This window comes from Pseudonaja textilis, chromosome 2 (assembly GCF_049901715.1).
Source record: "Pseudonaja textilis isolate UNSWEBS1 chromosome 2, rPseTex1.2, whole genome shotgun sequence".
Classification (NCBI taxonomy): domain Eukaryota; kingdom Metazoa; phylum Chordata; class Lepidosauria; order Squamata; family Elapidae; genus Pseudonaja; species Pseudonaja textilis.
In genome coordinates, this window is record NC_141991.1 from 100930289 (window position 1) to 100956471 (window position 26183).

Genomic DNA, 26183 nt, shown 5'->3' on the forward strand with positions numbered 1-26183 from the left:
TAGATCAGCTTTCCTGGGCTTGGAAACTGAACAAGATGGTATCTAGTTAGCATTTACATGAGATAGTACCAGACAATCCTAAAACGATAGCATAGACTAGAAGATTAAAAAAAAGTTAAAGAGGACAATGTATGCGGTGTTGTATATCTTCCAGCTATTTCTCTAATAGGTGGTGCCCCAATTTGGGCCAACATAAATAATCTTCTTTGTAAAGCATATCAAAATATATCTAGGGATAGTCCAGAAAGGAAGAGCAGTTGTGCTAAAAAAAAAAAAAGTGGGGGGGGGGAGATGTCGACTTGGTCATTTTGGATATCTACATCCTAAATCCTCTGCCTCAGTTCAGCCAGAGCTTTATCAAGTCCCAAAACAGATAGTGCTGACAAGGTGAGACCACAATATGCCAAATTATTAATTGGGAATAAGGAGATTATGCTACGCCTCTGAATATAATTGGACTTCTAAGATTGACCCTCTTATTCAGAATTAGAGTGATCTTTGCAGTAATGATGGATTTGAGTGGGGAAAGTATGTTCAGATTCCAAACTTGTTTACAAACTAATTGCCAGATCATATTTTCTACTTTCCCCCCGCTATTTCATCAGAAAAATTGACACAGCATTATCTGTGAAAAGAAAACAATGCATAAGGGTGACAAGCAGTAACTTTTAACATTGGGGAAATATCTCATTATCTGATTTATCCACATTAATAAATAGATCTATTTGATGCAGGAAGTTTTTGTGCTGTTGACATATATTTCTTTGAAAATTTCATTGTACTTAAGCCAGGTTTGAAGCATTTGTACATGTTTTCCTTTTTTTTTTTTTTCAGGGTGCCCACAGAGTCTCCCATCTTCTCCCAATTCTGCTGAGCCAGAGGGGCAGCGCTTGGTTCACAGTGGGGCCATGTCATCAGAGTTCCTGCACCATGGTGGAGGTGGCAGGATCCTGCTCCTTATCTGTAATTTAGCCGGAACAGGGCAACAGGCTGTGAGGTAAGCCCTTGTAGATAGGAGGGCCCTTTCTGCAACAGAGTCTTTCAAAACAGGCCCTTGACCTATTTTTCTGCAATCAGGGAAAGGAATCAAATGGACTTGCAGGTCCTAGATAAAAAGCTCTACTACAATATATTCCTCCCAGTCGTTTATTAACAAGATAACATCTTACAGCTAAGCTTGAGTTCTTATTATTTTATGGACATGTCTGTAGATTTTTCAAGCCAGCAGAATGGAAATGGGTTGTCACTGATGTCTTTCATGTTAGTGTTTAGCTTCTCAGTGTAGCCTACAATGCTAATGTCCCTTGAAGATACCAGATAAAGTTAGTCAGGTATTGCAGCTTATCTGAGATACCCATTTATATATTCTTATGAACTATTTAGATTTTCCTGAGTAAGATTAACATATTTCAAAGTAAGGTCCAAAAGAATATGAAATGCAGGAAAAAAAGCAAGGAAGCCTGTTATATACATATGCTAAAAAAAAAAAAAGAGTTCTGTGCCGATAGCTATACTTACCAGAAGATTGATACTGGTCATGCAATATGAAGAGGAAAAAAAAAACAAATTATTGGCTGAAAGACTGACACTTCTGCTGCCCAAAAAGTCTTGAGTTATTTCAAATTGCACAATAATAAAATACAAAAATTACAAGAAAGCCACATGGATAAACAATATAAAGGAATGAAAAATGCAGTTGCAGATAACTGGTCCCTTAGGTCAGACTTGCTACTGAGGAATACCTGAGGATCTTTCAAAGTACTAATTTATTTTTAATTTTAAGACAGGACTTGAGCACCATGGAGTTGATGAAAAAGTAATATCGGTTAGGCTTTGTGGAAAGGGCTTAGTATGTTGGTTATGGCAAAATTATGCTTCAACCAATGATGCCAAAGAAGAGGAGGTTGATATGTCTTATGATCAAGTTCAGTCTGTAATAGAACATGCAAGCAACAGAGTGGAATGTCAAAGCATGAAATGGTAAGGAGGAAACTGTAGTTGGCTGTATGCCCTAGGAAACAGAAATGAAGTGTGAGAATGTATCAGTTTTTGCCAGTCCAATTATTTTTTTCATCCTAATACATTCTTCCAACAACCAAAACAAATCTACCTGTATACATATATGGACGTCACCAAATGGAGTACCGTATGCATAGATCAAATTGACCCCTTATAATTGGTACAATGAAGTGGAATAGCTCATTTTAATGGTAAAAATGTGACCAGGAACAGACTGTAGAACAGATCTAGAATTATTGGTGCACAAATTCTAAACAAAACAAAAGTGAAATAACAAGCCATCCAGGTTCCACAATATACTCACAATATATGCCCACCATTTTCAACATCAGAAATCACTCAAGTCCCATACTCATTGATAGGGAACCAGAGGAATAGTGGAATGAAATCAAAGGATTTCTTAAGGGTAAGTGTGAAAAGAGACTGCCAAATTCCAAGAAACAGAAGAAAGGAAATTGAATGTCAGAATAAATGGTAGAAATTGCCAAGAAGAGAAGCCAAAACCAAGAAAGACAAGTCTCAGAAAGAAATGTCAAGAAATTCAGAGCTGTATGAGAAGACAAGAAGCAGTATTGCAACAAAGAAACGTAAAATCACTGATGATGGAAACATGGAAAAACAAGGAGAATGTTCCAAAGATTTCTAAACTCAGAAGGAGGCCCAACCTCACACAGCTATGCTATAAAGGATGCTAGTAGACAATAGACATTCAAGAAAAACAAAAAGAAAAGGTAGAATAAGTATACTAAAATTCTGAACAGTAGAAATGTCAACTTCCAAGATACCTTTGAAAATATTTTCTATTTACAAAAATTTCTAGTTCCTTAAAAATGAAGTTAAATCAGAATTCTAGTCATTACCATGTTAGAAGATTACAGGAATCGGTGGAAAAATCTGCAGAAATATTGCAAGGAGAATTAAAAAAGATTCTCTCTAAACTGTGTTAGGCAAATCAGGAGAGTGACAAAGATTGGGAAGATGTCAGTCTATAAAAAAGAAAGGAGACTTAACACAGTGCACAAACTAATGACAACAGGCATGGCCACCTACCTGAGAATTGACAATTAAGATAGTGAAGTGATAGCTCTGCCTTTTAGGATCAATACCAACAGTAACGGAATCAGCAGTCAAGAAGCACACAGATTAGCACTTGGCAGAGTAATAGTGAAGGTCTTGAAAAACTATGTTAGATACTGTGATGTGTTTATACCTACAAAAATCAGAATTGTGCAAACAGTGGTCTCCCTGTGAAATTCTATGACAGCAAAAGTTGAACTTTGAAGAGATTAGAAAGAATATTGACACTTTTGAACTTTAGTATTAGAAAAGACCCCTGAATATACTACGGATAACCAAGAAAACAAATTTGTGTAACAGAGTTCTTATTCGAGACACAAATGGCAAGTGTCTTATTATTGTACTTTGGACATCTTTTGCAAAAATCCTGCTTTTTTCATTAATCTATATCACTGGAAAAGATGGTAGGAAAGAAAAACAGAAAGGATGACCCCAACAAGGATAGGTGGGGAGTCTATGGGTGCATTGTTGGAAGATCTGAAAAGCCAAGTCATGGACACATTACCCTGGATAAAATCTTTATGTTTTTGCTATGAGTTGACAGTGATTTGAAGACGTGAAATCAGTGACTGCTGCTTCTTATGCGATCATTTGTAGTGTTTGTGAAAGAACCTCTTTTGACCCTTCTCACTATGGGTCAATGACAACTTACTGTGGCCAACTCACCACACGACAACTCACTGTGGGACCAAAGTTACATGAATATCAAAGAAACGATGGCATAGAATCATTAAAGAAAGGACGCAAAAGAAGAGACAGAATGAAATGTGAATGGCAAAAAATTTAAAAAAATAATTTTAAATAATTAGTTAAAATTGTTAAATTGGGCCACAGAAGTTGTCCTGTGGTGAGTTGATCCTGACAAGTTGTCATGTGGTGAGTTGGCCATTGACGAGTTGGTCAGGGCAAGTTGTTCCATTCTGTTTACAAGTGTGATTCTGTAGGACAGAGGTCTCGAAACTTGGCAACTTTAAGACTTGTGGACTTTAACTCCAGAATTCTCCAGCCAAGAGCCAATTCTCTTAAAGTTGCCAAGGTTGGGGATCCCTGCTGTAGGACAAAAACCAGGTCTGCCTTATTGTCCCCAAAGCTGGCAGAAGTGCACTAATCACACTGGAAGAAGAGTCTGCAGCAGAGGGAAAGACCTTCATGCTAAAAGGCAGCTACTTGTTTCCCTCAGGATCTCAGATCTGCAGGGTTGCTGATTAGTAGCCAGATAAGCAGCAGCTGGGCTTGTTAAGCACTGTTTCCTTTGTGTTATTTGGCACAACACCTGGATTTTGTAATGTTAATGTTAAGGTCTGATAAAACAAGTGTAGCATTAAGTTAATAGACTCAGCTTGAGGCAATTGAGTTAGAACAGTAGTGGTGTAATTTCTGCCAAATCCCTGCTATGCAGCTGGCCTGGATCAGGAATCCTGAGCCAGCTCTATGGTCTGGACTATGTTTTGCTTATTTGGGTTATGTGTGTTCCCCCCCCCCCCTTCCAAAAACTTTTTTTTCTCTTGCTGAAAATGAGGAACCACACTCAGTAGCATGGTTATGAGTTGCTCATGGGAGGGAAATTGAATGCCAAAGCACTGTAGGTGGATAATGAATTCACTGTGCACATCCCAAATGTCATTAAGTAAGTCTCTGCATACTTGCAGTAGCTAATAAACTATCATCGAGTGGAAACAGCTTGTGAGATGCTGAGCTTTATGGCTGATAAATTTGTCCAGCAGTATTTCCATATTATGCAGGCAAGCTCAGTCCAATCTCCTCCATTCTTTTTCATGGGCAAGAAGACCTTTTTGGTCCTTTCTGTTCTATTTTTTTCTTTTTTTAGTCAAACGGGTAGTGCCAGCTTAGCATGTAGAATAGAAAAAAAATTCACAGTTTGTAGTGATAGCAGCCAGTACCAAAAAAATAGAATTTGGCTACTGCCACAGGAAGAAAGCAGAAGATGTGCCTTAAGATTTCTATCTATTGTTGGTTTGTTTATTTATCAATTAGATGTTTATGCCATCAATTAAAGCTTTCTGGGCATTTCTTCTATATTGCCAAAGTATGTCTGAGTTTAGGTCTGTGAAACTAGGGGTATTCTGTTTGTAAAGGAAGACCATTTACCTAGCTTCTTTAAATTGTTCCTAATTCTCTTTTATTGTCTGTATTATTATGTATTATGAGTTGCACAAGCAAAGGGAGGGAACTTGAAGAGTTTCAGCCTGTCACTTTCACTGTCAGGGACAGAGATTTGTGAGAGTTATGCTGCTACCACCACAGTCTTGTGAGGCTAGCAGCTTCCAACAGAACCTGAAGCCCTTTTCAAAGTCAAGCACTTCAAATCAAAAGGTGGAATTGTAAGCTCCCAAATCCCAAAGTAAAACATGTTTATCTTTCTGTAAAAAGAGAGGAAATGCTTTTCAAACAAAAAAGCAAAATAGATCTAAAACAACACCAAACTACTTACTATTTTCTAGGCTTGAAATTGGAACATGGAGTTGAGTTACATTTGCTTTTAATTATAGAATCAAGATAAATTGATCCAACTCCATATGATTTTCTTCATGCCAAAGAAAAAAACACTCTGACAATGCAAATCTTGCCTGCTCCAAATGTTTACCACAGATGGGCAATTAAGCCTGACTTTCTTTAAAAACAATTATCTTCTTGATTTTGTAATATAAAATATGATTTAGTTTTCTATTTGGGCAATGTTCAGTTTCGAAATTCCTCCCCTGCTGCCTATCTTTCTTTTTCCCTAGAGTTTTATATCATATCAATTTAGAATAAATTAAAATAAATTTCTGATTAGATGCTAACTAAATATAAGATTTCCAGGTAATATATTTAAATCAAAAGAGATACATCAAAATATTTGCTGATGTATTCATGTTGTCCCTAGTTGTATCCATTTGTATGCTTCACAATTGAAATGTTCTCCATACCTTTACATTTCTTTGGAAATATCAAAATATGAAGGTAATCCATGCAAAAGGCATTTTCAGAGGGTTATATCCTCCAAATAATATGATATTTGGAGCAGAAGTCCAATGACTACTAGGTAGCAATACAGAGACCTAGAAAAGCTTAGTAGCAAAGCTCTTTGGTCCTTTTCACTGAATTTTTGCAGGCCAGTTATGGTAGCCCTTAGTTATACATATTGCTTAGTTTTATAATGACACCCTTAACTGTATTTGTTTTCTTATTTCTCCAAACTCTTATGCTTTTTTTTAAAAAAAAGATAATTTGTATTGCTAACAAAATGCACACACAAAAAACTCATTTATTAAAATCTGTTAAGATATCTCCAAAGCAATAGAAGGATGATTAATACAGAATTAATGTAGATAATGAAACAGAATTTCATTAAAGTTATTACAGCATGTAGATTATACATAGATATGTGGGACATTTTAAAATGGCTGGGTAGAAATTAGTGCTAATTTCATGTCTGAATAATGCTTGAGACTATTGAAAATAAGAGATGGGGTATGGGAAGAAGAGATTGTTCTTATTGTAATTTAAGAAGAGATGAAAAGTTATTAAAACTGTTTATTGTGTGATGAAGGTTGGAAATCATTTCTTTATATATTATATTTCTTTTTCTTTGTCATATACTTTTCTTTTTCTTTCTGTTCTTTATATCTTTCTCTACTCTGCATCTTTACTCAGTCTTTTTAATTTTGCATTAGTTTGTTAGTTTTTACTATTTTAATTGTAATCTTTAATAAAATTACCTGAAAAAAAGAAACTATTTAAAAAATAGTGTTCAACAAAATGTATGCATTATTACTCCACCCCACCCAAAAAGGAAGAGATAAAAGAAGAACCCTTTTTAAAGAATCCTTTCAGTTTTATGAGTAAAGTGAATCTGAAAGCATAGGGACTTAAATTTGTGGAAGTTTCTTTATTGGTAAATGCAGATTTGAAGAAATGATACCTTGTGGGATTTGCTTTGTCAGGAAGATGGCCCACAATGCACTCTCCAATTAATGCATCTTATTATGGTTGTCGTATGCAAAAATATCCTCCTCTTTACATTTTTAGGTGTTTCTCTTGCCTTTTGCCTGTACCAGGTTTTTTTTTAGCTTTGTGGGTGGCCTAATAATAACTTAATTATTTTAGAATATACTTGGAACTTCATGTTTTGAAAAACAAATGTTTTAATTCATCAATATCTTCAGGGTTACATAAGAACAAATTTTCATTTTTCAAGCTGGTATATGAGTAGTTTAAAGTTCTCTGTAAAGTGGGGGGAAGCCCTTGTTTTATTTGTAATTTTGATGTCTTTTGATGAATGCACCAATTTCAGTACTTTGCTGTGTTGGTACTAATTTCAGTGGATGAGTATCATTTAGCATGATTTGTCATGTTAGGTGAATGGAGATTCAGGTCCTTGACTTACTATAATTTGTTTAGCAGCCATTCAAAGTTACGGTGGCATTGAAAAAAAGTGGCTTACCACCAGTCCTCGCTCTTATGGCCATTGCAAGGTCCCCACGGTGACATGATCAAAATTTGAGTGCTTGGCAACCAGCGTGCATTTACAACAGATACCCAGGGTCATATAATCACCATTTGCAACCTTCCCAGCCAGCTTCTGGCAAGCAAAGTGAATTGGGGAAGCTGGTTCGCTTAACAACTGATTCACTGATTAACAACTGCAGTGATTCACGTAACAACTGTGGCAAAAAGGTCATAAAATCTGGCACAGCTCAATTAACCACAGCCACCTTGCTTAGCAACAGAAATTCTGGTTCCAGTTGTGGTTGTAAATCAAGGACTACCTATAATTAAAGCTTTGCTTTCTGGCAGATGTCTCTAGACAAATGTAGTCTCTTATCATGCTTAATTAATGCTTTTCCCCCACCCCCCAGGTTTGGCCCTCCACTATTGATGCGAGAAGATAGAGCCATGTCATGGGAACAGCTGCAGCAATGTATCCTGGGAAAAATGCGCTATTTGATGAGAAGAGAGGCCCAAATGCAGGCAAGTCTATCCTGATACCTCAGTCAGATTGTGATTGTACCAATTTACTAAGTAGAAGAGCACTAAAAGCAATGCCTGAGTTCATAGGCAGGAGGAGATGGGCTCTTCGTCCCTTTATAAGTGCTTAAGCCAGAGCAAAACTGGTTTTCAGTTTTACAGTTTACACCGGCTTATTTCCTTAAAATGATTCGAATCCGTGTCATTGGTTTTTCCTGTGTGGTGAAAATCACCAAACACTCTTTAGAACCTCCGAAGTAGCTCTCGCCTTGTCCTCCCTTGTCCTAAGCCTGAAGAATGGCCCATGTTCATTCTTCAACACTCTAATGAAAAGAGTAATCATCCTGCCAACGTTGCACTAGTATTTGTGATGCTTTCTTAGACGTCAGGATACGAGACCTACTTTTGAGACTTTATGAACTGCGGTCTGATACAGAAGAAGCAATAGAGAAAAGGAAGGGGAGGGGCGGGGAGGGGAGGGGAGAGCTGGGCGGGGTGGAACTGTTTTTCTTACTTTTGTAACTCAGAAACTTGTGATCGCTTCCTGAATTCACTTAGGGACAAATGAGTCATTTAAAATGTTGTATTTTTCCTGCATGTCTCTAGCCTTCCAGAGTTGTTTTAAGTGGGTAAAAAGTTTTAATTAAATTACAGCTGGTTAAATCATAATCATTTGTCGCAAGGGACTTAAAATTAATTTCCTGTGCAAAATGAAGATTGATAATCAAATCCAGATTCAGGATAGTCACTTTTAGATGCTTGCTGGTTCTATTTCTTCCACATGATTATTGCTCTTTAGCAAACTCAGTGGAGAAAGTGCTCCTTTTGAGTCTATTAATCCCTTCCGTTCTGCCATTTGAAACTTTTGGAAATAAAAAATTCAGGAATAATGAAGGAGTTTCATGTACTAGTTTCATGTATTTAATTGAACAAATATTCTCACAGGGTCTATAATTATAGCTTTCCTTTCCTTTCCATGCTGAATGATTGATAGGAGATGATTCCTTTATAATGTGCAAATGAAGTAGCCTTATATATACAGAAATATATATTGCAGAGTCTCCTGTAGGTAGGTTACGGGGGCATGTAACACTTTGTTTTCAGTTGAAAGTGATGCATTGCAACCTGTGCATATGCATATGGCTGCTTTTAGTACAGGTAGTCCTTGCTTACTGACTGCCTTGTTTAGTGATCCTTTGAAAGTATGATAGTTTTAAAAAAACAACAACAACAACCAGCATTTATAATCATCATAGTAGCATCCTATGGTTACATGATCCCCATTTGGGCATTTCACAAACGGCTTGCAACATGCCAAGATAATAGAGAAAGAGAAAGTAAAATTGTAAATTGCAGTCATATAATGTTTTGCTTAATGGCTGCGGCAATTCACTTAATGGCCAAATAAGGTAATAAGCTTGTTGTGGTCATGTGATTTTTGGTGATGCTTAGTGATTGAGTTGCCAGACCAATTGTCCACTAAGCGAGGACAACCTGTCAATTTTAGACAAGGACTCTATTCATGTTCTTGCAAATCCAAAGCTTCTCTTCCGATATGGTAGTCAAAGCCATGTGTAATTCTAGTGGCCAGGATTTGACACATTACAGTGTATTGCTGAGTTCAGTGCTGTTTTTCTCATTCTCCTGAATGGCAACTGTTCATTTCAAAGGCAGGAGGTCGGTGAGGTCCAATCACTGGGGATTAAACTGATCTGAAGATGCTTAGGACTGAGTGTATTCACTTACCTTGTTTCCAGATAGTTTTGAAAGAACTTACCAGGGATTTTGTTTGTGGATAACTGGATATGGGTTTGTTTGTGGGTGGTTTTTTTTTTTTTTTTGCAATCTATAGGTTTGCACCTTGCCTGAAAGCAAGCACATTATATTGTGTTTTTGCTCTATTTATATTTCTGTGGCTGAATTATATGGCATAGGATGTAATAAGAGCAAGAGAATAATTTTTTTTTTACTATGTTGATCTCTGAAGCCCTCTGGGTGGTTACACTTACACGTAATTACACTTATAATATTGGCTTCAAGTTGGCATAGCAGATGCAAAATGCTCAGTGAAGATTTCCAAAGAAGCCACCAGGCACTGCATCATATAGGGCTGATACGGGGCTGATGCTCAAAATATAGGGCACTGCATCATATAGGGCTGATGCACAAAATAGAACACTGTGATTTTTGTTCTCAGAAGCTCTTTTGAACTCAGAATCCATAGTTTTTGTGGAAAGTTTAGAGATGTAATAATAAATTTAGGAATTCATTGCTACAGAGACCTGTTGTCCTCTAATTTCTTTGTAGAAATCTAAGAAGTCAGGGTTGTCAGAGGTTACTCAGAGATAAATGAAAATTATTTTTCCCATGATCAAAGTTCTTAAACAAGAACCAAAGAGATCCAGATTACTTTTAACCATGGAATATCACTGGATATCTTTTGGCCAGTCGTTTTTCTTCTTAGACTGAATACCACACAGGATTCTTTTTCTTCATCTTGGCCTGGAGCGGGGTGGGGAGGTAATCAGAAAAGATTTCTACTCAGACTCCAGAAAAGTGTTTTGTAAGCCACACTGAATGAGATGGATTAAATGACAGCTTCCAATATTTTTATTTGCCGTTCTGCATGTGGCTTGTAGGAACAACTGTTCTGCATCAGCTAATATGATATAAAGGACTCATAGAAAATGGGGAGCCGGCAGCACACTTTGTCTACAGGGGAGCTGCCCCATAGCTTCTAGAGATGAAATGCTAAGATGGAGACACTTAGCAGGACCACCTTGATCAAAAGAGGCTTTTGAGTGCCATAACAGCTTCCTGTGAAACCTAAAGCAGTATATACATTGCTCAAGGCAATGTTTATATTGCTCCCTCCACCTGTTTTTCCCAACAATCCTGTGTGGTAAGTTGGGCTATTGGAGAGTGACAGCCTTCAAGTCACCCAGTGATCTTCTGTGAACTTGAACCTGGGTTTCCCAGCTCCTAGCCCTACCTTTGAATCACTACATATCCATGGTTGTCTACATTATTTTCTGTACATAAAGAATAAACAAATAATTTTCAAATGATACCTCACTACTGTACTACAATGGTTCTGGGGCTGAGAGGAGACAAATGGTCCCTAATTACAAAGGTAGAGAGTCAGGGAATTTGATGCAAATATTGAGAAACTCTGTATAAACAAAGAAGAACAGGAGAATTCCCTTTAAGTTCTGTGAACAGAGACAGTAGTAAGAAGAGACTCAGAATGACTCTTCCTGGACTCACTGGGTGAGTCCAGGAAGGGAGGGGAGGAAACTCACGATCACTCTTGCAAGATTTGTTATTACAGTTTAAGTCAATAAAGTATGGTTCTAATTTTCCTGTGGACTTGATTTTCTGGTCTGGTCTACCTTGTGAGGCTGATACCAGGTGAGCTTTTTGGGCTGAAAGTGCACTAGAATTTGTGGGGGAAACCCTCCCCCACAGCATTTTGGAATCTTAAAAATCTCCTTTTCAGGACAGATTAGGTTAATTGATTTTCTGACATTAAAGGCAGATGGTTATGTTCTCAATATACCTTAATCAGGTAGTAACTATACCAAGGCCTATGTTAATTTCTTTAACATAGAAAATTGACCAGCAAATGTCCAGCAGTAGATTGAGAACAGAGAAAGTATTTGTCCCATGTACAAATTTAATTAGCTGAATGTGCTTTTATAATATACAGTGATGGTTACTCAATAGATGGTCGATTTAAAGCACGGGGGTCAAACTTGTGGCGCCACGTTGCCGTCACGTGAAGTATCGCAATGTTTTCCCCCTTCGCGGTGGGTGTGGCTTATGCATGATGCATCTGGCCCACGGGCCACCAGTTTGACACCCCTAATTTAAAGGGATCCAGATAAATCATTGGTAAATATCAAGGGCTATAGTTGTAATAACTTTATAAAAACTCAATGTTTAGAATCTGCATGCAATTAAATCTGGTTGCTGTAGTAGACGATAATGAAAGTGAAATACTCCACTCAAGTCCCACTTTGGGTCTTGCAAGAATCGTCTCTTTGGCCACTATTATAAACAAAAAGTTGGATTAGAGAGCTCCCTATTCTGTTCTTCCACAGCATTTGTTAAGTTTCTATGTTCTCTTTAGAGTTCCGTGTTGTAGAATTGATTCAATCGCTGAGATAGCCTTCTTTTGGTAGAAAAGTATTGGATATTCCCTTTGTTTTAACTGCTCTATCACTCCCTCATCCCTGATACTTGTGTTTCCACCATCTGCATTAGGTGTTTAACAAGCCCCTTTATAACTTAGCACACATATTTTTTTTGGATGTGTGATTCTAAAGCAGTGTTCGTCAACCTGGTCCCTATCGCTCACTAGTGGGCGTTCCAGCTTTCATGGTGGGCAGTAGAGGTTTTGTCCCCTACTTTATAAATCACCATTACTGTGGAACTGGCGGGTGGTTAGAGAAAATTTTACTACTAACAGAGATACAAAAGTGGGCGGTAGGTATAAAAAGGTTGACTACTCCTGTTCTAAAGCATGCATTTCATTAAATTGGTTTAATTAAAATATGGAAGTATTTAATTAACTCTGTGGCCCTCTGCTGCTTTATTGCTATCCAGGGATATTTAGAAGACTAGCTAGCAATACCAGCTGGTCATTTGGGGGCAAATGGGTATGCTTGCTACAGTGAGGCCTTGGCATAAATGTAGACAAGCCCAGAGAAAGCAAATAGCAAGTGATTTTGCCTAGATTTCTCTGATACTCCATCTGGGATGTGGAAAGAAATCCTATAAGAGAGTCTTTAGGAATGCCTAAAAGTAGGAACAATCTATAATCATGAAATAAAAATGGGGGGAAAGAACCTTCTGAAAAAGTCAGCCTAAGATTTTTTATCCTTGTACTGAAGAGAACAATGTGCCAAAAATGTTTCATTATATCTCTTAAGCAGAATCAAAAATAGAGTAATATGCTGTCTTTCTAGTGGGGAGGGGTAAAATGTACATGCCTGACAGCTTGCTTCTTTTTAGGGTCAAGAAGAGAAAATACAGTATGTGCAACTTAACCAGTCAGACTCCAGTTTGCATAACATAAAAGAGATTTTGGCAATTAATCTTCTCTTAGCAGAAAATTTTCATTATTTGCATTTTTTAAAATTAAACCTTACAAGAGTTTTTAGATTTAATATAGCCAAGATTGTCAATTGCAAGTCTATATTAGCATTCCCTTGTCTGGAATCCCCCAGAATCATATAGAGTAGAGTAAATGTAGAGTAGAGTAGAGTAGAATAGAATAGTTTTATTTGGCCAAATGTGATTAGACAGCAAGGAATTTGCCTCTGATACAGAAGCTCTCAATGTGCATGCAAACCAGCAGAATAATGATAATCGTAGTAATAATACCAATAGGAGGGGAAAATAAGATAATAAGAAGGATAATAGTATTGCTACAGCCGTACTATTTGGGCAATATACATCATCTTTTGACAGCACTGTGAGAATTAAAAATTCAGTGATGGCCTGAGGGCAAAAAACTGTGTATAGTTCTTTTGGCCTGCAATGCCCTATCGTGCCATCCTGAGGGGAAGAATTGAAACAGCTTATGTCCAGGATGTGAAGGGTCTGAAGATATCTTCCTGGCCCGCCTTCTGACCCACACATTACACAGGTCTTCTGTGGAAGGCAAGTTGGTTGCAATTATTCTTTTTGCAGTCTTAACTATCTTTTGGAGTCTGTGCTTGTCCTTTTTGGTTGTTGTATGCCCAGAAAGTTAGAGACCTACATATGACAGATTCAATAGTTCCTCTGTAAAAATGTCCCCAGATCCTGGGACAGTCTGAACTCTTTAAGTTGACAAAGAAAGAATATTCTTTGTTGTGCCTTTTTAGTGATGTTTCTAATGATACAGGTGAAACTTGAAAAATTAGAATATCATGCAAAAGTTCATTTATTTCAGTAATGCAACTTAAAAGGTGAAACTAATATACGAGATAGACTCATTACATGCAAAGCAACATAGTTCAAGCCGTGATTTGTCATAATTGTGATGATGATGTAAACACCAAATCCACAATCTCAGAAAATTAGAATATTACATGCAATCAATAAAACAAGGATTGTACCTAGAACAGTATCTGACCTCTGAAAAGTATAAGCATGCATATGTGCTCAGTACTTGGTTTGGGCCCCTTTCACAGCAATTACTGCCTCAATGCGGCGTGGCATGGAAGCTATCAGCCTGTGGCACTGTTGAGGAAGACCAGGATGCTTCAATAGCAGCCTTCAGCTCTTCTGCATTGTTCAATCTCATATCTCTCATCTTTTCTTGGCAATGCCCCATAGATTGTCTATGGGGTTCAGGTCAGGCGAGTTTGCTGGCCAATGAAGCACAGTAATCCCACGGTCATTGAACGAGGTTTTGGTGCTTTTGGTAGTGTGGGCAGGTGCCAAGTCCTGCTGGAAAATGAAGTCAGCATCCCCATAAAACTCATCTGCAAAAGGAAGCATGAAGTGCTCCAAAATCTCCTGGTAGATGGCTGCGTTGACCCTGAACTTAATGAAGCCCAGTGGACCAACATCAGCAGATGACATGGCTCCCCAAATCAACACAGACTGTGAAAACTTCACACTGGACTTCAAGCATCTTGCAGTGTGTTCCTCTCCACTCTTCCTCCAGACTTTGGGTCCTTGGTTTCCAAATGAGATGCAGACCAGGTCTGTTTTTCTTTAGCCCAGGTAAGATGCTTCTGATGTTGTTTGTTGTTCAGGAGCAGGTTGACAAGAGGAATATGATATTTGAAGCTCATGTCCAGGATCCGTCTATGTGTGGTGGCTCTTGATGCACTGACTCCAGCCTCAGTCAACTCCTTGTGAAAGTCCCCAACATTTTTGAATGGCCTTTTCCTGACAATCTTCTCCAGGCTGGGGTCATCCCTGCTGCTTGTGCACCTTTTTCTTCCACACTTTTCCCTTCCACATAACTTTCTATTAATGTGCTTTGATACAGCACTTTGGGAACACCCAACTTCTTTTGCAATTACCTTTTGAGGCTTTCCCTCCTTATGGAGCATGTCAGTGATGGTTTTCTGCACAACTGTCAGGTCAGCAGTCTTTCCCATGATTGTGATTCCTACTAAACCAGACTGAGAGACCATTTAAAGGCTCAGGAACCCTTTGCAGGTGTTATGGCTTAATTTGCTGATTAGAGTGGGACACTTTGAGCCTAAAATATTGAACCTTTTCACAATATTCTAATTTTCTGAGATTGTGGATTTGGGGTTTTCATCAGCTGTAAGCCATAATCATCTCAATTTTGACACATCACAGCTTGACCTATCTTGCTTTGCATGTAATGAGTCTATCTCATATGTTAGGTTCACCTTTTAAATTGCATTCCTGAAATAAATGAACTTTTGCACGATATTCTAATTTTTGGAGTTTCACCTACATTTCAAGTCCTAAGAGATGGTAGAACCCAAAAAACTTGATACTGTGATGCCTAATATGGTAAGAAGTAGTAAAATAGAAGGGCTCCTCCTAAAATCCACTCTCATCTCTACAGTTTTAAGAGTATTCAGCTCCAGATTGTTACTGCTAGGACATCTGCCTTTTTAGTAAGTGTCCATGTGCTTGGGTCCCCTATACTAAAGATTTGCTGTTGATCAGAGAGCCTTTGGCAAATGTATTGCAATTCATAGTAGTTTCCTGCTTCTAACAGCCCATGATGCTGATGCTAAGAAGTTCAGTTCATTAATTCAAGAAGAGTCTAAAAGAGACTCCTATCTTCATCTTTGGTGGCATTATTTGCAATTGAATCTTGCTTGACATTTCTAATCTCCTGAACAGATTCTGTCCTCTTAAGAGAAGGCTACCTAGTGATAAAGCTTCAGGGCAACAAAAGAAAGTACAAAGCAGGATCATTACTAAGTCCAAGAAGCCGTGTTAGGTTATTTTGAGGCCCCAGTGGTCCCTCAGGATTTCATTATTATTATTTTTGGTATCAGAAAATTTTTTCTCCAGGGCCCACTTAGCCATGTTATGGGAAAAGCTAGGTGGTCATGTAAGTGATTGCCACATATTACCTTTTCTGAGTTTGAGGGATGAAACATTCATCCATTAGCTGTATCCTTCGTTTTTGCCTCTCTCATTGAAATTACTTGAATCCAGGGGCAGAAGAAATCCATTCCAGTGTTATTTTGTTCGTTGAAATAATATTCCGTGCATAGAAATGTGTTAATTAAAATAGATGTAACCGGGTAATACTATTTCATCTTTAGCTCCAACTAGTGTGTGAATTTAATTAGTCCCTGAAGTGACAACCAGCTATCTCAGATAGAATTATTGTGAGATGGAAAAGAGCTGGAAAAAGCAGGTTGCTGGTTAACTTCTACTCATGTCCTAAAATTCACGAAGCATGTGTGTTGGAATGTAACAGTCTTCCTGAAATCTGTATGGGAATAGTGGATTATAATCTGAATGCTGTTAGGATAATGGATTCACATTTGCCTTCTCATCAGACTACATTACTGTCTCTATCAGAAGATGAGGAAGCTGGACACAAAACATTGAAATTCAGAACGTATTGGCTAATCGGATGTGGCCAAAAAAGCATTATGGAAAGAGAGGGCAAAGTAAATTAGTTCATTTGTATGATGATGAGTAAATTGCACTAGGGAGAAGGGAATGAATTGTAAAACAATTTTTCTGAAGGAACCAGAGCCAGGTGGGATTGCAGTGCTACTCTGAATCCATCTGCTTTCATGAACATGTACTATAACTTACTTTATCATCAGGCTCACACTCTTTTAAAAAAATAATAATTAATTTTACTTCTACACAAACTTCTGTATTTGTATAGAAATGGAGAAAGTTATAAACATGCACTAAGATGTTTCAATATTTCACTACTTTTAAGGTATTTTTGAGGATGTTTTTTTCTTTCTATCTCTGTTTTGTTGATTGTGTTATGACCCTCATAAGATCATTAAATGAGCTAAGTTGCCAAATAAATTCTATGCATAAATAAATAAATCTTCCTTGTATGAAAGGACAGTTGATTTAAAATTCACATTAAAGTTCATGAACATTCATGTTCACGGACCACTGATTACATTTTGTGTTCAGGAGAGTCTTAACCATAGAGACCTGGTCCTGAGCTTGCTTTTATGTTACATCTTTTACTTAGCTTAGTATCTTTGAGAGTTTGAGAGCCAGTTTGGTGTAGTGGTTTAGGCATCAAACTAGAAACTGGGAGACAGTGAGTTCTAGTCCTACTTTGGGCATGAAGCCAAATGGCTGACCTTGGGCCAGTCACTTTCTCTCAGCCCTACGAAGGAGGTGATGGCAAACCACCTCTGAAAATTTGCTAAAAAACTGCAGGGATGTGTCCTGAGAATCAGAAATTATTGATCAAAAAATATTATTCTAACTGGTTAGCATTTTGGCTTTTATACTGACCTATAATACTTTACAACACTCTCTGAGAGGTTTACAATGTCAGCATAATGTCCCCAATAATCTGGGTATGCATTTTACTGACCTTGGATGGATGGATGGATGGATGGATGGATGGATGGATGGATGGATGGAAAGCTAAGTCAACATCAGGATTGAACGTATGGGCAGAGTTTGCCTGCAATACCTTACTTTAACCACTGTGCCACTATTGCGAAGAACTCCTCAGTGTCAAAGACTCAATCCATTGGCAGGAATATATTTGGCTACTTCCCAACAATACCCTCCTGCATTAAAAGCAATTTATCTAGAAGGAAATAAAAATATGTGCTGATGGACATCATTGGACAAGGAGGCGAGCCAATAATCTGTCTTATATTTGCTTTACTCCGGATCAACTGAATGCCCCATCTATTTTTTGGTGCTAAGTGGGAATTGTTTCTAAGTAAGGAAAAGCATTGTGTGGTTTTTAAAGATCCTTAGATGCAGGCATGACTTGAGGGTGTCCCTTCAGCAGTATTTCACAACAGGACTTACTGAGGAGCGGGGGAGAACTTGGGTAACTGAGCTGAGAAAGACCCCTTTTGCCTAAAGCCAAAGAGGATTGCTGTCAGAAAAGTTGGATTTGGAATCCAAATAACAGATAACAGATAATCAGAGTTGGAAGGGACCTTGTAGGTCACCTAGTCCAACCCCCTGCCCAAGCAGGAGACCCTACCCTCTGACAGATGGGAGTCCAATCTCTTCTTGAAAGTCTGAAGTGATGGCGCTCCCACAACTTCCAAGGGCAAGCTGTTCCATTGGTTGATTGTTCTCACTGTCAGAAAGTTTCTCTTTATTTCCGGGTTGAATTTCTCCTTGTTCAGTTTCCATCCATTATTCCTTGTCTGGCCTACAGGGGCTTTAGAAAATAGTTTGACCCCTTCCTCCCTGTGGCAGCCCCTCAAATATTGGAAGACTGCTATCATGTCTCCCCTGGTCCTTCTCTTCACTAGACTAGCAAAACCCAGTTCCTGCAACCGTTCATTGTATATTTTAGTTTCCAGTTGCCTAATCATCCTGGTTGCTCTTCTCTGTACTTTTTCTAGAGTCTCATCTTTTTTACAGTGTGATGATTAAAAGTAGATGCAGTATTCTCGGAGTGGTCTTACTAAGGCTTTATAGTATTAGTACCTCACTTGATCTTGATTGTATCCCTCTGTTAATGCAATTTAGGATTGCATTAGCTTTTTTGCTGCTGCTGCATACTGCTGGCTCATATTTAGCTGGTTGTCCACTAAGACTCCAAGATCCGTGCATTTATAGTTTGACTCATGGTTTCAAACAGTATACACTCAAACCACAGTTCACTACTTTTAAATATATATATATCAGTGTGTTTTGGTATCATATAATCTGTAAGGAATGTACTTTTGGTGCATGTTTACATTGTTGGGAGCTAGCTACAAACTTAGACATTTCCCAGATTAAAAAATGAACATTGCGTTAGTCAAAAAATATAGCTTTATAGTCTGTGTTTACTACATCACAGTATAATAACATTTAAGTATCTCCTGGAGTAATCTTGCTCGGCCCATAGAAAGATGCATACCGTGAGGTTAACCGCAGAGCTTTCTTAAAATGCTACAGTCCTCGTTCTTCTTGTCCATGACAAGAAGCTCCTAATTTGAGAAATGCCTTCCATGGGGAGAAAGGAACATGATATTTTCATGGCTCATTATCTTTTCCTGCTTCATTTTTCTTTTCAGGCTAGTGGGAGTCTGTTCCAGGTGCGAGTAATTGGAGGGTCTTCTCTGTGCAGCTATCTCTCTTCTCAGGACAGATGGCCTCTGTATCATCCCGCTGTGGACAGGTAAGAAATTATTGACTAAAAGGAGCCTGTAATCAAAGCTTAGGAATGAGAACCCTACCTAAATTATTTCCTGCCGAAAAGCATCTTCTGAGCCACGTCTTTTTTAATTAGTCCAATTCCTCTTCCTTCCTTCTCTTTCTGCCTAAGCATCAAAAGGAATCTTCTGCATTATGAGAGAAGGCATTTTGTTTATAAATAATTACTACAGTGTATTCACTTTCAAACTATGTTGCCTTCTTGAGTAGATCACAGTTTGTATAAGCAAAATTCTCCTCTCAGATACATCATAAACATAATATGCAAAATGGGATATTAAAAATCCTACCTTTTACCAGTTCAACTTGAATACAGGCTATACATCAGTCAGAGTCACTTGCTGAGGTCGGTGGCTGAAGAAACCAAATAAGTAAATAAATAAAAATAGTAATATACAAAAAAATATTCAAGCTGAGTTTTGCAGGATTAGGGGAATAACAGAGTTGGAAGGGACCTTGGAGGTATTCTAGGCCAATTCCTCTGCTCAAACAGGGAACCCTATACCAGGGCTGTCAAACTCGCGGCCCACAGGCCAGATGCGTCACGCACTGGCCACGCCCACGCCTGGTTTAGCGAAGAGGGGAGAAGTCACGATATGTTGACGTGAGTTTGACAACTTTGCCCCATACCATTCCAGAGAAGTGGCTTCTCAATCTCTTCTTAAAAGCCTCCAGTGCTGAAACACCCGCAACTTCAGAAGGAAAGCCACTGGTTAATTGTTCTCACTGTTAGGAAAGTTCTCCTTAGTTCTAGGTTGCTTCTTTCCTTGTTTAATTTCCAACCATTTCTTCTTACCCTGCCTTCTGGTGCTTTGGAGAATAGGTTGACCCCTTCTTAAATGTTGGCAGCCCCTCAAATATTGGAACACTGCTGTCATGCCCAAAGGATCAGGTCCAAAGGGACAAAGGGTTCTGTAGTTGCAAGGCAGCACCCAAATTTTCTCTTTCTATCTCAGGTACTGCATGTAATTCTTTAAATGTATTCCAAGTCTTCTCACTCTGCTGATCTGTACTTTCTTGCTGTGATGTTTGATTTTCAACCTTAGTAATGAGCTAGCATTGTCCACTGCATCCAAAGGCAGTAGCTGGCTTAATGGATATAGGCAAAGCCATTTGCCGAGATAGCACTGCCCGTCCATGTCTTAGCAGCTACTGCCCAGTACAGTTACCTTCCTCTTCCTACTGAGAGGAGTAGCCAGATAGCATCTGTATAGTCTTAATGTATTTGTCATTTTACACTAACAGGACAACAACCTGGCTTTGAAGAGCATACAGTTAAAATAGCAGAATGTTTAATAAATGTTTCTTTTGCCTATTGTAGCAGAAAGTTACAAGGGACAAATAAAATGGGATTTACCTCTCAGCCAATAATCCCAAGGCGCACATGCACGCAAACCGCAACCACACTACACTGTCAGGCATGATTTTCTCTGTATTGTTGTTGGTTGTTCATACTATCAAATATAATTCATTTGCTTATGAAAACATGATCTTTTCTTTTATAAAAGGTGGAAAAGGTGCTAAGAGGCTTCCGGGAAGGAATGGGGGGAAATGAATGTATGGAGTTCAGTAAGATATACTTTGTGCATGTGTACGTGTGTGTATGTGTGTGTGTGTGTGAATCTTCAAAGCAGTGTTGATTCTTGATGACTGCCTGGACAAGCCCCTACAGTTTTCTTGCCAAGATTTGAAAGTGGTTGCCACTGCCTCCTTCCAGGGACTGAGAAAGAGCGACTGGCTCAGGTTCACTCAACTGGCTTTGTACCTAAGACAGAATTAGAACTCAGTCTTCTGGGTTCTAGCCTGGCACTCAGCCACTACAACCAGCTGGCTCTCTTGCTACTTTATTTTGGTGTGTGTGTGTGGGGTGTGTGTGTGTGCATTTAAGGCTATTGCATTTTACATTCAGAACCTGAAAAACAGACCGGCATGTGGGACCTCATTTGTCTCCTTGTTTCCTGATTACTTTAACTAGTGTGTGTGTGCAGCCCAACTACTTCTAGTGGATTTTTATTATGACGATTAATGATGATGATGATGATGATGATGATGATGATGAATGAGTTCTTCTGTGAGAGGAGTCTGCCCCCTGCTGACAGCTAGGCAAAACTGACTCTCATCTGTGGTGTGGCTTCTTGTGTGCTAGTAGTATTGGAGCCAACGCCTTTGGTGTATCAATCAAGGAGACTTTGCGGAGTTCAAGGATAGCAGAGTCTGCTTTAGAGTCATTAAAGGTGGCCCTTGACTTTCAACCAGGATGGAGCCCATAATTTCTGTCATAAGTCATAGTGGTCATAAGTTGAGGCGCCACACGACCAACTCAATTTTAAAACCCCTTTTTGTGGTGGTTAAGTGAACACGGGGGTCATCTAGTGAATGGAGCAGTTGTTAAACAAACATAGCTGTCATTAAGCAAATCTATTTATTCCTATGGATGTTTTTTGCCAGAAACTGGCCAAAAAAGCTGGAGACCTGCAAAAAAAAATCTTCAGCTGCAGTCACATGACCATGCTGGCTGCAAAACTGGTTGCCAAGCACCCAAATGTGGTCATGTGACTGCAGGGAGTTGCGTACCGCCACCAGATTCCACAACCGCTTTGTATGTAGATTGGGGAAGGCCATAACTTTGAACAGTCGCTCAGTGACTAGTTGCTAAGTGGAAGATTGTACAAGTAGTCCTCGAATTGCAACCATAGTTGAGCCCAAAATTTATGTGGCTAAGTGAAATATTTGTTAAGGGAGTATGTCCCATTTTATGACTTTTCTTGTCACGGTTGTTCAGTGAATCACTGCAGTTGTTAAAATAGTAACACGGTCGTTAAACGAATCTGGCTTCCCCGTTGACTGTCAGAAGTTCACAAAAGGTGACACCATGACCTCTGGGACACTGCAACAGTCATAAATGCATATCAGCTATTAAGCATCTGAATCAGTGGTGGGATTTAAACATTTTTACTATCAGTTCTGTGGGTGTGGCTTGGTGGGCATGGCAGGGGAAGGATACTTTAAAATTTCCATTCCCTCCCCACCCCACTAACCTGCTTTCCCCCATTAACCTGCTTTCCAGCTCCATTCTCCTGTGCAGGGCAACAAAAGTAAAACTAGCCGATCAGCTGGGACTCGGGAGGCAGAGAATAGATGGGGACAGGGCTGGTCAGAGGTGGTATTTTCTGGTTCTCTGAATTACTCAAAATTTCCGCTACTGGTTCTCCAGAACTGGTCAGAACCTGCTGAATACCACCTCTGATCTGAATGCAAATCACATGACCATGGGGATACTGCAACCGTCATAAGTGTGAAAAACGGTCCCTTTTTTCAGTGCCGTTGTAACTTCGGACAGTCACTATGTGAACTATTGTAAGTTGAGGACTACCTGTATATATATTTTTAAATGTAAAAGAAATCTTTAAATGTAAATAATGAAGCGAGGAAAAAAAAACCCTCTATAGTTTCCTGACTTGTAAGTCTAAGGGAAGCCATAGAAGTCATACATAGGCCTGGAGTATGTTTATTATGGGGTGTCTCTGAGATCCCATATATCTGAGGCTTCCCATTGGCCTCCACTGTGAGTGTACTTCCTGACCCCCAATTTTTCCATGAATCAATTCTCCAAGCCTTTAACGAATCATTTATTTGAACTGCATTCGCTCGAGGCTGCTCTTCAAGAACTGGTGGTGTTACAACCCTCCCTCCCCCATGGATCTAATGGCTTTATTTTCTTACAGAGCGTTGCAATTTGGAGGACCTGGCGGCCCCGTCCACGTGAAGCTGGTAGTCGAATGGGATCTTACCACCAAAGAAGGGTGAGTTTGCGTTGCACCCTCCCATTTGTAAATAACAAGAGAGTTGATGGGTTTCACTGACTATCCATAAAAGGCAGAGATGTGGCTTCCAAAAAGGCTTTCATTACAGCTTCTGTGGCTCGTGATTCTTTCTGACTTCAGATACATGCATGGAAAGAGAGAGGGGAGAGGGACAGATGGGAAATTTTATTCCATTTACCTGGAAGATGCCAGGTTGGCGGAAATTGCTATGTAAAATGTCTACCTAGTATTCAACCAAGCCTATTTTACGCCAGTTCCACCTCCCTGCCTCCAGCACATTTATAATATGCTAATGCACAAATAATGTCTTGCTGTTTTGTTTTGTTTTAATGTGGCCTCCATTTTTTAATTTAATTTCAAGATAATATGAAAAGGGATAAGGAAAAATGACAATATAGTTAATATTTTTATTCCACATTAGTAGTTTAATAGGTTGAGTGGTCTAAAGACCTCAAGCTGCTCATCATCTTCTGGTGGTTGCATTACTTTACAGTGTGTCAGCATTCTGAGTAATGCACCCATTGAAAGCAGAACTGAAGCAAACCTGTCTGAAGCCATTTTGTGTTGCCTCATAGTTGCCATAGTTGTGGGGTTTTTTTTTTATAGGTATCTCTATTAAAACTGCCCAGTTATGCTCACACAAAATGGCAGAATAACAGAGTTGGAGGTCTTCTAGTCCAACCCCTACTCAAGCAGGAAACCCTATGCTATTTCACAAAAATAGTTGTCAAATCTCTTCTTCAAAGCTTCCAATGTTGGAACACCCACAATTTACGGAGACAACTCGTTCCACTGATTAATTGTTTTAACTGTCAGGAAATTTCTCCTTAGTTCTAGGTTGGTTTTGTGGTGTAGTTTAGACTAGATTAGGGCTTCCCCTTCCCTTTTCTTTGTTTGTGAGGATAATTTCCTCCTGCAAGTACAGAACATCTGTAGGGGGCGTGCACAAGTGCACCAATCATGCCTACCGTCCCTATCCTATTGTTTTTTTAATTTTTCATATAAGTATCTATCTCATGTATTCAAAACTATATTTATTTGTATACCTGTATCTTGTAAGCGATTGACAAATCGAATAAATACTAAAAATACTGAACTATGGAAGAAGGCTATAAGCAGAGTGACTGAAGAAAATGCCACTGAAGAAAATTCCACTACAATTCCTCAACAGCTCACCAAGAGGCCTCTGCTGTCTTTATAGTGGTCTAATACGGACTTTCTGGAGAGAAGGAAGAACATGATCACTCAGGTTCCCCCTAAATTGAAACTTAGGATAAAAATCAAATGGATAAATGTGAACAAAATGGAAGCATTCCTGCCTTCTCTTAATATCTCATTTATTGAATCAGAATCACTATAATAGTACAAGCCAGAAATAGTTGTAATGCTATATCCCCTTTGAGTGACACTTGATTTAGAGCAGGGATGGATGGGCAGTATTTTTAAATGAGGAGACACTTGGTTTTGTGTGGAATTATTAGGACTGCCCTCTAAGAAGTGATAAAAAGAGCTAGGATTAAAATCTTACTTAAATGAAATAGTAAATATGAGCAACATTGCTTTGAAATTTAACTCAAATACTTCTAAATACTTCTAAAACAGTTAGAAAAGATAGCTAGCCATACTGCTCAATATTGGCTGCAATTTTGGGGCTGAGGCTTGAACAAGCTGCACAAGACCACTAACTTTCTGTAGATTATCTTTAGTTTATAGAGTTTTTAAATTGCTTAGCTTACAAATCTTGGATGACAGTCACGCAATGGGCTGCATGAGGGTTGCATACTTGAGAAACAACAAAAACTTGAACTGCCTTCCAAAGAATGGGAGATAAAAAAAATCACTTCCTGTACTGGAGCCTCATCAAATTCGACATTTTTAGAAACTTCTAACATCTCAGAAGAGCCTTGGCTTTGACACAAATTGAAATTCTCCCTCGTGAAGAGCACTCATCTGTGCTAAGAAACCAGTTCCCCGCTTGTGCAAATTCACACAATGCTTTTTTCAACCCCTTGAATATTGAAGAGTTAGTGTCATTTTAATTGGACTTTTGGAAAACCAACACAGAACTTGCTTTGATAGCTGTCTAGCTTAACTGAAACTGAAGGCCCGCACAAAGTGCAGTCACTGCCAAAGACAGGAATCTTTTTGACCTGTCCCTTTGCATTTTTGCAGCTTGTTTGGCAACATCCAGGAAGAAGTTGTTGAAGATGCAGAAAGTGTGAGACTGAAGCAACAGCTTCATCAACAGCAGCATAGCTGCACCCTGAATGAATGTTTCCAGCTCTACACTAAGGAGGAACAGGTACCCCTGGATGAGGGTAAAGGCGGGTTATAAGGCCAATTTAGCATTATGGAAATTACTGGAACAGGACTATCTCTGCCACAAGGCAACATGTTGGTGAGCAGGAATGGAATGTCCATCTTCTTGGCTCCTTCCCTGCTCAGTGCCAATATACCTAATGCAGGGGTTCTGGAAGAGGTGGGGATAGACAGCTCCTATCAATTGGACCATCCATCTGCCCAGGCTCCTCTGTAGTTGTACCGTGTCTTCCTTTGCAGCTGGCTCCAGATGATGCCTGGCGCTGTCCCCACTGCCAGGTCCTTCAACAAGGCATGGTCAAACTCAGCCTGTGGACACTCCCCGATATCCTCATCATTCACTTGAAACGCTTCCGGCAGGTGGGGGAGCAGCGCCACAAGCTCTCCACTCTAGTGCACTTTCCCCTGCAAGGGCTTGATATGGCTCCCCATGTAGCCAAGCGCAGCCGTGGCAGCAAATGGGGCTCCTGGAAGCAGTCCCTGACAGAAGAGGGCCAGGGTACTTTTCTCTATGATCTGTATGCCGTCTGCAATCATCACGGGAGCCTGCACGGTGGACATTATACAGGTGAGTTTTTCAGTAAGTAGGCAGGGTTGCGACTGCAATATCTCTGGCAACTCCTGCTGAAAGGTAATGAATTGGGGTTC

The 26183-nt window shown here is 39.1% G+C and overlaps 1 protein-coding gene across 1 annotated transcript in view; it reads left to right on the forward strand.

Annotated features, from left to right (window-relative positions):
- The window catches only part of USP43 (ubiquitin specific peptidase 43), a 101372-nt gene that overhangs the window by 69811 nt on the left and 5378 nt on the right, over nucleotides 1-26183 (forward strand). Inside the window, exons 7-12 of the mRNA XM_026696186.2 lie at nucleotides 835-997; nucleotides 7959-8070; nucleotides 19254-19357; nucleotides 23118-23195; nucleotides 25389-25518; nucleotides 25776-26103. Coding sequence (XP_026551971.2) covers nucleotides 835-997; nucleotides 7959-8070; nucleotides 19254-19357; nucleotides 23118-23195; nucleotides 25389-25518; nucleotides 25776-26103 — 915 coding nt within the window. The remainder of the gene's footprint in view (nucleotides 1-834; nucleotides 998-7958; nucleotides 8071-19253; nucleotides 19358-23117; nucleotides 23196-25388; nucleotides 25519-25775; nucleotides 26104-26183) is intronic.